The sequence below is a fragment of the Scardinius erythrophthalmus genome (assembly GCF_964197995.2).
Source record: "Scardinius erythrophthalmus genome assembly, chromosome: 24".
In the NCBI taxonomy this organism is placed as follows: Eukaryota; Metazoa; Chordata; class Actinopteri; order Cypriniformes; family Leuciscidae; genus Scardinius; species Scardinius erythrophthalmus.
Genome location: NC_138244.1, coordinates 14,963,154 through 14,975,305, shown reverse-complemented (window position 1 = coordinate 14,975,305; position 12,152 = coordinate 14,963,154). Strand labels below are relative to the sequence as shown.

General features: G+C 44.2%; 1 protein-coding gene across 2 annotated transcripts in view; it reads right to left on the bottom strand.

The window, feature by feature from the left end:
• LOC308685230 (interferon-induced GTP-binding protein Mx2-like) overlaps positions 1 to 12,152 on the bottom strand; it is a 43,995-nt gene that overhangs the window by 24,788 nt on the left and 7,055 nt on the right. The window contains exons 3-5 of one of the 2 annotated variants that reach the window (XM_081356897.1): positions 11,843 to 12,003; positions 6,425 to 6,621; positions 6,210 to 6,290 (exon numbers count right to left, since the gene is read on the bottom strand). In XM_081356897.1, coding sequence (XP_081213023.1) covers positions 6,210 to 6,277 — 68 coding nt within the window. In that variant the 5' untranslated portion in view covers positions 6,278 to 6,290; positions 6,425 to 6,621; positions 11,843 to 12,003. Of the gene's footprint in view, positions 1 to 6,209; positions 6,291 to 6,424; positions 6,622 to 11,842; positions 12,004 to 12,152 lie in introns of those variants that run through there. The other variant, XM_081356896.1, reaches the window with a different exon arrangement.

Below are 12,152 nucleotides of genomic sequence, written 5' to 3'. Positions count from 1 at the left end.
AAAATTCTTCTCCGTTTTCAGCCGTCTCCATCTTTCATTAGCATCTCCAATACAAATTCTGGTTTTATTTCGGACTTTGTCACAACGAATTTCTGAATTATAACGAGGTCTTTTTGATTTAGTAACATTAGACATTTTTATCTGACTAGAGTAGGTTAGAGCAAAGCTGGCAACCCGGATCCCGAAACACTTACTGACTTCGTGATTGGTCGATAGGTGGAGGGAGGCGCGTCAGGCCAAAACACAAAATGACAACATCAACATCAGTAGAGGGCTGCAAGTCCACTTTTTAGATGACAATATCCTTGCCATACTACTGTTGTCAGTGATATAAGTATTTGAAATGAACATGATTTCTTAATGTCTAGTGACACATCAGGGCCATTTTATGATTAATTGAAATAGATTTCTTACATACAGCTCCTTTAACATTGAAATCACTCGCGCCAGACGCTATTCGCGTTTGGTGCGAACGCCCCATAACAATAACTGTACGTTCACACCGCCGCCGGCGAGAGCGGCAAAATTCGCTCTCGCCGCCCTGCCACCGACGCGGTAGAAAGATTCGGGGACGCTCTGACGTAGATTAGAATGCGTGATTTTTTTCCTCTCAGGCGGAGGACTTCTACATTCCGCCGCCGGCGGTGTGAACGCACAGTCACGGTGCGTGTCCACTACAGCGGCAAAACTCCGCTCAGTGCCACTGGCAACGCTATAACGCCTCCACTTTGGGGTGTGTCTGTTGCGAGTGTGTTTAATCTAAGTTTTTTTCCACATACACACATATAATCATTAAAGATCATTAAAGATTCACGCGATTACATTTAGAAATAGACAAGCTTTGTTTCCAAATGCACCAAGCAAAGATATCCTTTCAGTTTTATAAACTTTTATAAAACCAGCCAATATATAACACATCCAAAATGAAATATTTAACATATATAACAACTGCAAAGCCTCTAATTCGTAAACAAAACGATTTACGTACTAAATTAAGCAATAACACCGGCACAATTTGCATATGTTTAAACTCTCAAGACAGACGTCACATTCCGAACCTCACAGCAATTGGCTGCCGACCGCGTTTTTCGCTTGATATTTGCATAAAGTCAAGAACTGCCCAACCTTTTTGACGCTCTCGGTTGCTCTCAACGCTTTCTCCGGTCCGCCGGCAATCCCAAAATGCACTGCACGAGCGTGAAGCTCAATTCCATAGGAATGAATTGAAAACGCTCGCTCCGCACCGTTCTCACCGTGCCAGTGGACACGCACCGTAACATTAGAGCGACAGCATTACCAACGTCCACAGGCGACTAGCGACATACTGCGACAAAATCTGACAAGTTAAAACAATATGACCTTTTCAGCTCATCATAAACTTGAACATGGGAGGCCCCTGGGCTTCAGCCCAGGTAAGCCCGTGCATTAATGCGGCCTTGCTTCCCATATACGACATCCGTAATGTCGAAGTTCCGTAGCCTTGATTCTCCGGTTACTTTCGTAACCTCGGTTCCCTGAAAGGCAAGGAACGAGACATTACGCTCGCCGCCGTGTACGCTTGTTTTTAGCGTTTTTTGTTCAATTCTGAATGGAATTGACGCTGCACTTGCTTTATACTGCAACGGGGTTCAGTATTTGCATATTTTGCGTCAATTGGCCAGCTCTGCTGGCGTTAGCCTATAAGATTTCAGCGTAAGTGAAGGATGAGAGGAGTTCCCATATACGACATCCATAATGTCTCGTTGCTTGCCTTTCAGGGAACCGAGGTTATGAAAGTAACCGGAGACGTTTTTTTGGTTTCTGAGTCCATCGACCGAGCGCATACAATTTTAATGCCACTCCCAGTCCCAGTAGTGTGAACATTCTGCCGCGACCCTCTGTGCAAATATTTCGGGCGACGTAGAAGTCGAAACGATTTCAGGGTCTTTTGAACACAGACATCAGGAAGTAAATGATGTTCCACCAAGAGAAGTTCAGTGAAAGAGTACCTTATCATAATGAAATCCAAATGTTGAAGGACCCGCTCCACGAAGCTCAGACAGGGTCGAAATGATGATGACGATAGATAGCAGGGAAATTCTCATGATAGAAACAGAGAGATCAGATTTGAGTTTCTTGAAGTAGAATCCAGAGTTTTTTCCGTCCGTTAGAATCCAGAGTAACACAGCAGCGCAGATAGCAGCACAGACAACAGTCACGCGCAGCGAACTCCAGTGTCATTAGAAGCAGTGTAAAAACACACCAACTAATACGTGTAGTATACTATTTACGAATAAATAGTTAAAATATTCATTTAAAAAAGTAAAATAAAACGGACAGAGAAGCGGCAGCCAACATGCGCCAGCGTACTCTCCACCGGAAATGCACACCATTTTGTACAGTAGATGGCGGTAATTCTCCCAAGGAGTGAGCAGCCAGTAACAAGCATAGACAGTATATAAACGGTAACAAGTACTAGTAGAAGAAGAACGCCGCAATCTCAGTTCTCGCGCATGCGCCCTGGCGCTCCCGTGAACTCTCGTCAGAGGCCCACATTGAAGAACACTAATAGTTGGATAAAGTCGTTATTTTTGTTGTTTTTCCGCACAAAAAGTATTGTCGTCGCATGATAAACTTAATGTAGAGCCACTGTAGTCACTTGGACTATTTTAACGATGTTTTTAATAACTATTCTGGGCCGGCGAGTTTCGGTCCCTCTGAATGAGACAGCTGTCAGATTTCATCAAAAATATCTTAATTTGTGATCCAAAGATGAACGAAAGACTTACATGGTTGGAACAACATGAGGGTGAGTAATTACTAGAGGTGGGCATAGATTAATTTTTTTAATCTAGATTAATCTAGATTAATTTTGAAATTAATCTAGATTAATCTAGATTAAAATGGCTCATTTGAATTCTGCCGAAGGCATTCAGAATATGTGTGCTACCCAAATAATGACTATAAAAGTAAGTCTTTGAGAACGGGTTTCTCAAGCCAGGTGGCGCATTAGACCAGGGGCTCATCTCCTGTTTCCAAAATGCATCACAAACTGCTTGAGAAAGCTGTTCTACTCATAGAGTGTAAAAAGTTACTACTGTACTGTTACCGTCCGTAGGCAACATTAGGTAGGCCTATGTTATTATCAACTACTGGGTGCATGTAGTTTTGATAACATATATTGTGCAAAACTGAAAGTATACAACATAATTTTGCAGATAAATAAAATTTAAGTACACTAGCTGCAGAGACTTAAGTAGGTCTAATGTTTATTATGGCTTGGAGCTTATGAAACCCCAAATTTAAAATTAGAATATTGTCTAACTGATGTCTTTTCAGTTAAAAAGAAACACAACAACGATTCTTAAAATCGGGCGCAGACAGAGATTATGTTCTACACCACTCAGATATATTGGGAATAATACGCGCGCGCTGGTATTCAGTGATATGTTTCGTTTTGAATTTGAGGTGGTAGAACGGATTAGTCGTGTGTTAACTTACCGAACTGTTACACCACACAGTCTACTTCGGACGGCTTAAATCCGAACCAAGTCCAAATAATGGATGTTGCACCGATCTTTTACACCAGCTTTAACTTTCAGCTGTGTTTACTTAAGATGACGACGGGTGTACCTCGTGGCCGTGGGTAGATTGCGTCATCATAGCTTGTGTAGCTTGAGCCAGCTCCCAATCCAACTTGGAGAATAGATTAACGGCGATATTTTTTTTTATCGCGCGATAAGAGTCTCGCGTTAACGCGCCGATAACGGCCCACCACTAGTAATTACTGATAGAATTTTCATTTTTGGGTGAACTAACCCTTTAACTGAGTGTACGGGTCGGCCAATCTAGTTCCGTCCGTTAAAATTAAATCTTGCAAATAACAATTGCGGCCCTGGACAGTGAGTGACCTTGCACATTAAGATAAAATTGGATTTTCTCCAGTCATTGTTAAAAAACAAGCTAACAAAACTGGCAAACTAACGTTAGTGAAGCGGCCAGAGGGATCTTTCTGCCTCCAGCTAAGCCCCGCCCACACAAATACGTCACCATGTTTACCAACTGTAAAAGGGTCTATATAATAAAAAGAAAATACTGATTAAACTAAATACAATATGTGCTTGCAAAGATAACTTGGCTGTATAAGTTTTTTTTTTGTCATTTTGCTTCTACATTGTTTGAAAGGTAAGATATAGGCTATCATATAATATCATATGTCTTTTATTAGAAATACATTGCATAAAAAACGTCCGGTAGCAAAAAAAAAAAAAAAAAAAAACACCAACAACAACAATGTCTGAATGCAGATCAACGATGTGTGAGATGAGAATTATATAGCTATATATAAAAAAATAAATTAACATTACCTTGTTTTAATAGCGCTTTATATATCAATATAGCTATATATAAAATATTGTGCGCAATCTGTCATGCCCACTGGAGCATCATCAATAGGCTACATCACGCATGCGCTGAACACATCTGAAGTAAACTAACCCTGGAACAGAACCTGCTCCGAAGCAGGTTATGTTCAGAGGGTATGCTATGGCTACTTACATACCTTGAAAGTTACATCCGTTTTTGGAACCGAAAGTTGAGGTTATCCATTTACTTATACCCTTAAACATACACGGGTAGGCTATGTCACAACCTGCTTTCTGGAAAAAAAACCAGGACAACTAATTTTGTTATTTTTAAGGGGTCACAGATCCAGACAGATCCTGTTGGTTACCGGTTAATGATCTGTTAATGGGCGTCCGCATTAGGGGAAACAACGAAATGGACATCCCTATAACTAGGGTTGTTTCACCATTAGTTTAAATGCAGATATCGGATATGGGTCACTTTTAAAAGAAGATGTAAGAAAAAAAAAAGTAGATTATACATTTACATGTAGATCTACATTTTGTTTCCTTTTTTTTCTTCCAAAAAACAAAAAAAAAAAAACAACGGAATTGGGTAACGGAAAAAACACTGGGAACAGTGTTAATGCAGCTCTACCACAGAACTTTGTTATCCTACATATTTTGAAAAAGCTAACCAATGGCTTCATGGAAAACAGAAACTGTTGGGGAAATTAAACATCATCATGCCAAACACGTTTGTGTTCATGATCTTCCAAACTAAACAAAAACTTTCTTCCAACTTAGATTTTAAATAATGAATTGAAAGTTATTGAAAGCTTTAGTGGTGGTGATGATGATGTCGCGTGACCGTGCTGGTCGTATATAGCCTAACGTTAGCTTTTTACATCTGCTTTTTGTATTTATGCTTCAGAATTTATAAAAGTTGCAATCTTTTGTGAAGAATATCTTGATTAATAAAACCTGTAAGTTTCAGAAACGTGCTGGTCACAAGTTTATCAGTTTATTTCCAAAAGCCAATGAAAAAATATTATTGGATTTTCATAGAGGTAACCAGAATAATGCTAACTTCTGGGTTGGCCTACAAAATTGCATAGCTTCTGCAGAAATTTATAACATTTACATTTACAACTTACATTGCATTTCAAGGTATTACTATTTACTATTAATAATTATTTTTATAGTTTTATTTAATGAGTCGCACTATGTGCAATGTGAGCACCAACCCGAATCTCCAGGTGCTCTCATGAGAACCAGATGGAAAAACTTATGTGCACCCCTGATTATACTGTATATGAAGTTAAAAAAAATAATCAATGAATTCATATCACCTCGGGTGCCATATCCTTATTTCAGTTTCCTGTCTAATCTCTCTCTTATAAGTTGTTGGTTCATTGATATTCAATGTATTATAGCATACTAAGCAGAAATGCACATTTAAAAAGTACTAGTACCTATTAATATCTTTGGTCTAAAAAGTTACTAGTAACTAAAATATAAGTACTAATTCAAATTTTTCTTAAGTATAATTAAATGCTAGACTATTGGAATAAATACTAGTTATAATAAATAAGAACTAGTAGCCTATCTAATTAATATGTAGTATCTTTAAAAAGGTACTAGTACCTAAAGAATAAGCACTAGTAGCTAATGAATAAGTAGCTAATGGAAGATACTAGTGTCTAAAAAATAAGTAGACCTACTAGTAGCATGAAAATAGATACATTAATAGGTATATTATAGTATTTTGTACATGCTTTAAAAACGCTTCCTACTGGAAAACAAAACAGATTGCAGGCATTTTTTCCTAACCTGCTTCAATGTAATTTTCAACTAATGATGAATTCACAAATTCGTTTTTCTTACCATGGTAAGATAGAACAGCCTTCCAGCTGACTCATGCTACCTTCTTTAGCCTCAGCTCTAGTGGACATCTGGTGACAATTCCTATAGCAAACACAGTTCAGTTAGCAATGACAGTTAATTAATAACAAAAACTCGTACTGACAAAAGATATCACTCTTATTATTTGTATTCAATTTTGAATATATATGAATATCAAGAATAAAACCAGCTCTCACCGCTTCCTCTTGGTAATTCAACTCCAGACAGTGCTTCCAACACAGAGCTTTTCCCAGAACTCTGATCTCCGATCACTGCAATAGTCGGTAATGCCAAGTCCTTCTGAATGCCAACTGACCGCAGAGTGTCGATCAGATCAATGTATGGACGAATTTTCTCTTCTAAAAGACTGTGAACTGCTCCTTTCATTTTCTGACTGTAAATATAAAAATGTACATTTTATTTCTAAAATCCCACTGATTGCACTGTATTATTTTCTTATTTATTTAGCCTAGTCTTTTTACTTTTTTGATTTGCTATAATTAAACTGTGTATAAATGATCAATTGTTTTTTTTTACTCCAGCGCACATAAAAAATAAACTGGCCTATAAAAGCATTTAAAATATACATCTTAAAGGTAATTGACGAGATAAACATTGTAAGTTACATTATATATTAACCTTTAATTTTGAGAACGCTGAACGTTGTCATTATCGTAATGAGCACTTCTGTTTGAAAATAAATATAACGTTACCTTGTCTTGAAACAAAAAAGTTTTTAATGCCTCTCAAATATGTTAGTTTTTATCCAAACACAGTGTTTGTGGCAATGCTAAATAGAAACCAAATCCTGTGAGTCTCATGTAGACTGAATTTATAGTGTAGCGGTATGGAATTATTCTTATGCCAATAATAATGAACATAACTTTTCAAGAAACTAATGAAAATATAAATTGAAACTAAAAATATATTTGAAACTGAAAAAGAATAAATTGCAGGCAAATTTTTTACTTCGTTTTTAATACACTGCATGTTTTGCTAACTATTTCTCATATTTCAATCGCTGATCTGAACTTACAAATGCGCTTCCAGAGTTCCCTTTCGAGAGTACTCTCGTGTTGCGTAAGCCTTAGCTTACGCTACGGCAAAGCCCCTTTTCTCGAGAAGATTGAAGCCAAAATTATCCTATAATTTGTAATAATTTAAAACGCACTTGCTGCAGCAGCAGACCTAAGCGAGGCGGCTTAGCGCGCTTATTGGCTGCTCTGCGGCAACTGCTGCAACCTATAGATAGGCAGCGGTGACGTACTGACCAATGAGGGCGCTTCACGCTCTTTGCACGGGTGTGGCCGAGGCTATATAAACCGCACCCTACCATCGATGCTTTGATTTCATCTCCTTTCAGCGTAGGATTCTTCGCTGACTCTGGAAGAAGCCTCGCGCCGTCGACACAGCACTTCAGCGGGACGAGCCACTGCACTGCAGGACTGAAGAAGCCGGCTTGGATACCTCCTACGCCGCCGTCTCAGCTGCGCTATCCTGCGCGCATATATCCTTTAAAGCTTTTCTCCTAAAAGAGCAAATTTGCGGGCGTTGTTTCAAATGCACCGCCTCAACTGCGGCTCGTGCCGAGCCCCCCTCATGGCTGGAGAACGCCACATCCTTTGCGTCTCCTGCCTGGGAAAGGACCACGCCGACATCGCGCTCTCTAAAGGCGGCTGCCTGGAGTGTGATGTGATGGACTTACCGACCCTGCGGGCTCCCAGAGAGCACCGGAAGCCTCAGTGACTCGCGAGCTCACGCCGGTTGGATCCCCACGTGCCTCGCCCACTGATTCGCCCTCACCGGTCTTGTTTATGGATGGCCTTTCGGTGGACCAGACGGTCATGAGGCCGACGACGACAGCTGCTCTCTCGCCGCCTCGGGTAGTGGGGACTGGTCGGGCTCCATTCCGGACCCCGCCCCCTCAACCCAGGCCAGTACCAGTGGGGTAAGAGCCAGTACGGATGCTGAACTCATCCGCGTGTTGACTAAGGCCGTGGAGGATCTCGGCCTCAAGTGGTCTACACCCGCCGACCAACGCGCAACAGGCTCGACGAGTGGTTTCTGCAAGGACGCCGCCAGGCCCCTCAGCAAAGGCCCTCCCCTATTCCTGCCGGAACTCCATGACGAACTTACTAAATCATGGAAGGCTCCGTATTCCGTATTCTCCGTTGTCGACGGCGCTCAGGAAAAGGGCTACCAGCATCTTCCCCCCCATCGAAGAGGCTGTCTCCACGCACCTTTGCCTACCCTCCACCGGATGGCAGTCTAAGGCCTCTCACCCCTCTGAAGCCTGCTGGACTACCTCAGCCCTCACCGGTCACGCCTACGCCACCGCTGGTCAAGCTGCATCAGCACTCCACACGATGGCGGTGCTTCAAGTGTTTCAGGCCAACCTTCTCCGCACACTGGACGAGGTTAGCCCGAACCAAGAGGTGTACAGAGACCCGAGAAGCGCTACTGACTTAGCCCTGCGAGCTACAAAGACCACCGCTCAGGCTATCGGTAGGAATATGGCAGTCCTGACTGTTTTGGAGCGACATCTGTGGCTGACGCTAACAGATATGAAGGACTCGGACAGGGCTTCCTTTCTGGACTCGCCAATCCGGTCTGTTTGGCCCGTCTGTCAAGGGCTTTGCTGAACGCTTCTCCGAGGCACAGAAAGCGTCACAGGCCTTGCGACATTTCCTGCATAAGCGTTCAAGCTCTGCTTCAGGCCACTCAAAGAAACAGCCGCCTGCTCAGACTTCAAGGCCTCCGCCTCAGCCGCCAGCTTTTCAGTGCCGTCCACCCGCTGAGGCTCACCAGCGCTCACGCTCGTCTAGCCGCAGCAGACCGCCTCCCCCACAGGACCCGAGGCCCAAGATTGTGCTAGACCCTGAGCCTCCGAAACCCTCCTAGCCACGAGGGGCAAACGGCGACAGTTAAGTCCCGCTGAGGCCGGACCACCGTCGAAGAACCCGTGCACGCTTCTCACAGTTCCCTCACCAGAGGCGATTGGAGATGTCTATATTGCAGTACACGAGCCTGTTACACAACATGCACGCCTGCACACAAACGCCGTTTTTACGGCGACCCAAATAAATCTCAAAAAGAGAAAAATTTCTGTCTTGTATCCGGCTCACGCCGGCTGTGTTCTAAATATAGGAACTGTGCCCACTATTCAGTGCTCACCCCTACTCATAAACACTGCCCGTTCAGTGTCACACACACACTTAGGGCCCCCACTAATAAAAAACTTCCCCACTCTCGCAGCGAGTGTATCATGTGTAAACCAGGCGCCCGTTATTCAACACGCGCCTTCTCACATAAGTGCTGTGTACAGTGTCACAAGCACGAGTCAATCAGGCCACTGGATCCCTATCACACAGCGATCCGAGCCCAGATATCATTCTGCCCCTAGCCTTGTCTGCAAAAGCATGGGAAATCATCCCGGGCATGTCAGAATGGGTGTTAAACATAATCAAACAAGGCTATTCGCTGCAGTTCGCTCGCAGACCCCCGCGCTTTCAAGCCATGGTCGAAACTACAGTAAAAGACGAAGTAGCACACCTACTTCGCACCGAGATAGCGAAACTGCTGAGAAAAGGTGCGATAGAAACCGTTCCTCTCTCACAGAGCGGGTCAGGTTTCTACAGCCGCTATTTTCTCATTCCAAAGAAGGATGGTGGTCTCCGACCCATCTTAGATCTCAGACAATTGAACAAAGTGCTTATGAGGCGTTCGTTCAAAATGCTGACGACCAGACAAATTCTCGCCCAAATTCGCTGGAGGGCGTAGGGCGGCGAGCGAGGGCGCGGAGGGCGGCGAGCGAACTGCAGAGTATAGCCCTGTTTTACTGTGCATAGCACCCATTCTGACGCGCCTGGAATAGCTTCCCAATCTTTCGCATGTGCAGCCAGGGGCAGAATGGCCTTCGGGCTCTGACCGCCGCTGATCGCGGGCTCAAGAGCTCGAAACGGAGGGGCGGGCTTTGGACGGGGAACATACAGTGTGAGGCACGACGCTTGAAAGCGGCGTCGGGGGCGAAGTATTCGAGAGGATGTGTGAGTGCGTGGGAGCGGGCACAGCATCTGTATTTATAACGTGACTGGTCGTGAGGGGTTGTGTAACAGAGCGGGCAGTGAGTAGGTGTGGGCACAGCAGGGTGGACACGTGACCTACTTTTAACGCTCGAGCGGCTTCTGCCTGCTTTATGCGAGTGGGCTCTGTGAGAAACACAGGGTTTATGGTGCTTGTGTGCAGAGGTGAACACAGATAAGTGGGCACATTTACTGCATTTGAAACACATACAGCGCGAGCCGCGCGACCAGGCATTTAAGAGTGGGCTCTGTGAGAGACACGGGATTTATAGTGCTTGTGTGCAGGGGTGAACACGGAAACGTGGGCACATTCACTGCATTTGAAACACATACGGCGTGAGCCGTGCAACCGGACATTATGCTCATTTGAGATTTCTCTGGGTCGCCCTGAGAACGGTGGTTGCGCGCAGGCGAGCGGGTAGATATACCGGTTCGTTGGCTGCGAGGTAAACATCTTCAGTAGCCGTGGCAACGGGGACTGACAGAGCGTGAAGCTTTGACGGTGGTCCAGCCGCAGCGGGACTTAACCGTCTTTTCTTTCCTCGTGTATAGACGCTCATAAATAATCGAGCATCATGTGGTGCGAGAGGCGGGTTCGCTTTCTGAATGTAACAAAAACTGGCCACGAGCTTGGAGAAGCGAACAGCATAAATTTTTATCAGCCGCGAGAGCCGGGATCGAACCCGGGTCTCTAGCGCAAAAGCCAAAGATTCTGCCACCGAGCCAGGGGAGAACACATTAGCTTTTGGTTAGCCTGAACCAGGGGGGACTGAGAAATGTGTGAGGGGACTGAGAAATGTGTGAGAAATTGAGGTAGGTCCGCGCGAGGACGGAGTAGCTTTCTTGAAACGTAAGGAGAGCTCCAGGACCGTCCGTTTCTGCCATCCCTTGTGAGCAGCGCAGAGAGCGAGAGAGAAGCTCGAGGGAGAGGTTCCGGCGAGCTCCTCAGTCATATCAGTCTCCGGTGGTCACTGCGAGCGGCGCTTCCAATTGCGCGGCCCGGCAGGGACAGGCGGAGCGACAGCTTGGTCGAAAACTTCAAGTCGAACCCGCAGGGTCAACATTGACGGTGCGTGTCCACTACAGCGGCAAAAGTCCGCTCAGTGCCGCTGGCAACGCTGTAACGTCTCCGCTTTGGGGTGTGTCTGTTGCGAGTGTGTTTAATCTAAGTTTTTTTCAACACACGGACAGTATAATCATCAGCGCTGCACGCGATTACATTTAGAAATAGACAAGTTTTGTTTCCAAATGCACCAAGCAAAGATATCCTTTCAATTTTTTAAACTTTTATAAACCCAGCCAATATAAATCACAATGAACACATCCAAAATAAAATCTTTAACATATATATAACAACTGCAAAGCGTCTAATTTGTAAACAAAATGATTTACACACTAAATCCAGCATAAACTCCAACACAATTTACATATTTTTGAACTCTCAAAACAGACGTCACAGCCCGAACCTCACAGCAATTGGCTGCCGACCGCGTTTTTCGCTTGATATTTGCATAAAGTCGAGAACTGCCCAACCTTTTGACGCTCTCGGTCGCTCTCAACCATAGACTGTAAAAAATAGCAGTAGCTCTCAACGCCGGCGAAGGCGGCCGGCTTCTTCAGGCGCTGTCCTAGGCTTGCTGGTCGCTGGTTTCAACGGCGGCGGCTCTCAAGATCCAGCGATGCGAAGAGCTTCGCTGAAGACAAGAAAATCAGATATTTAGCCTGTGAGCACTGGTTATATACACGCTGGCCACACCCATTCTGACGGTTAGAAGGGTGTGGAGGGCGCGAAGCGTCATAAATGAATGAGAACATTTCATTTAATTGAGAGGCGGGTTTCATT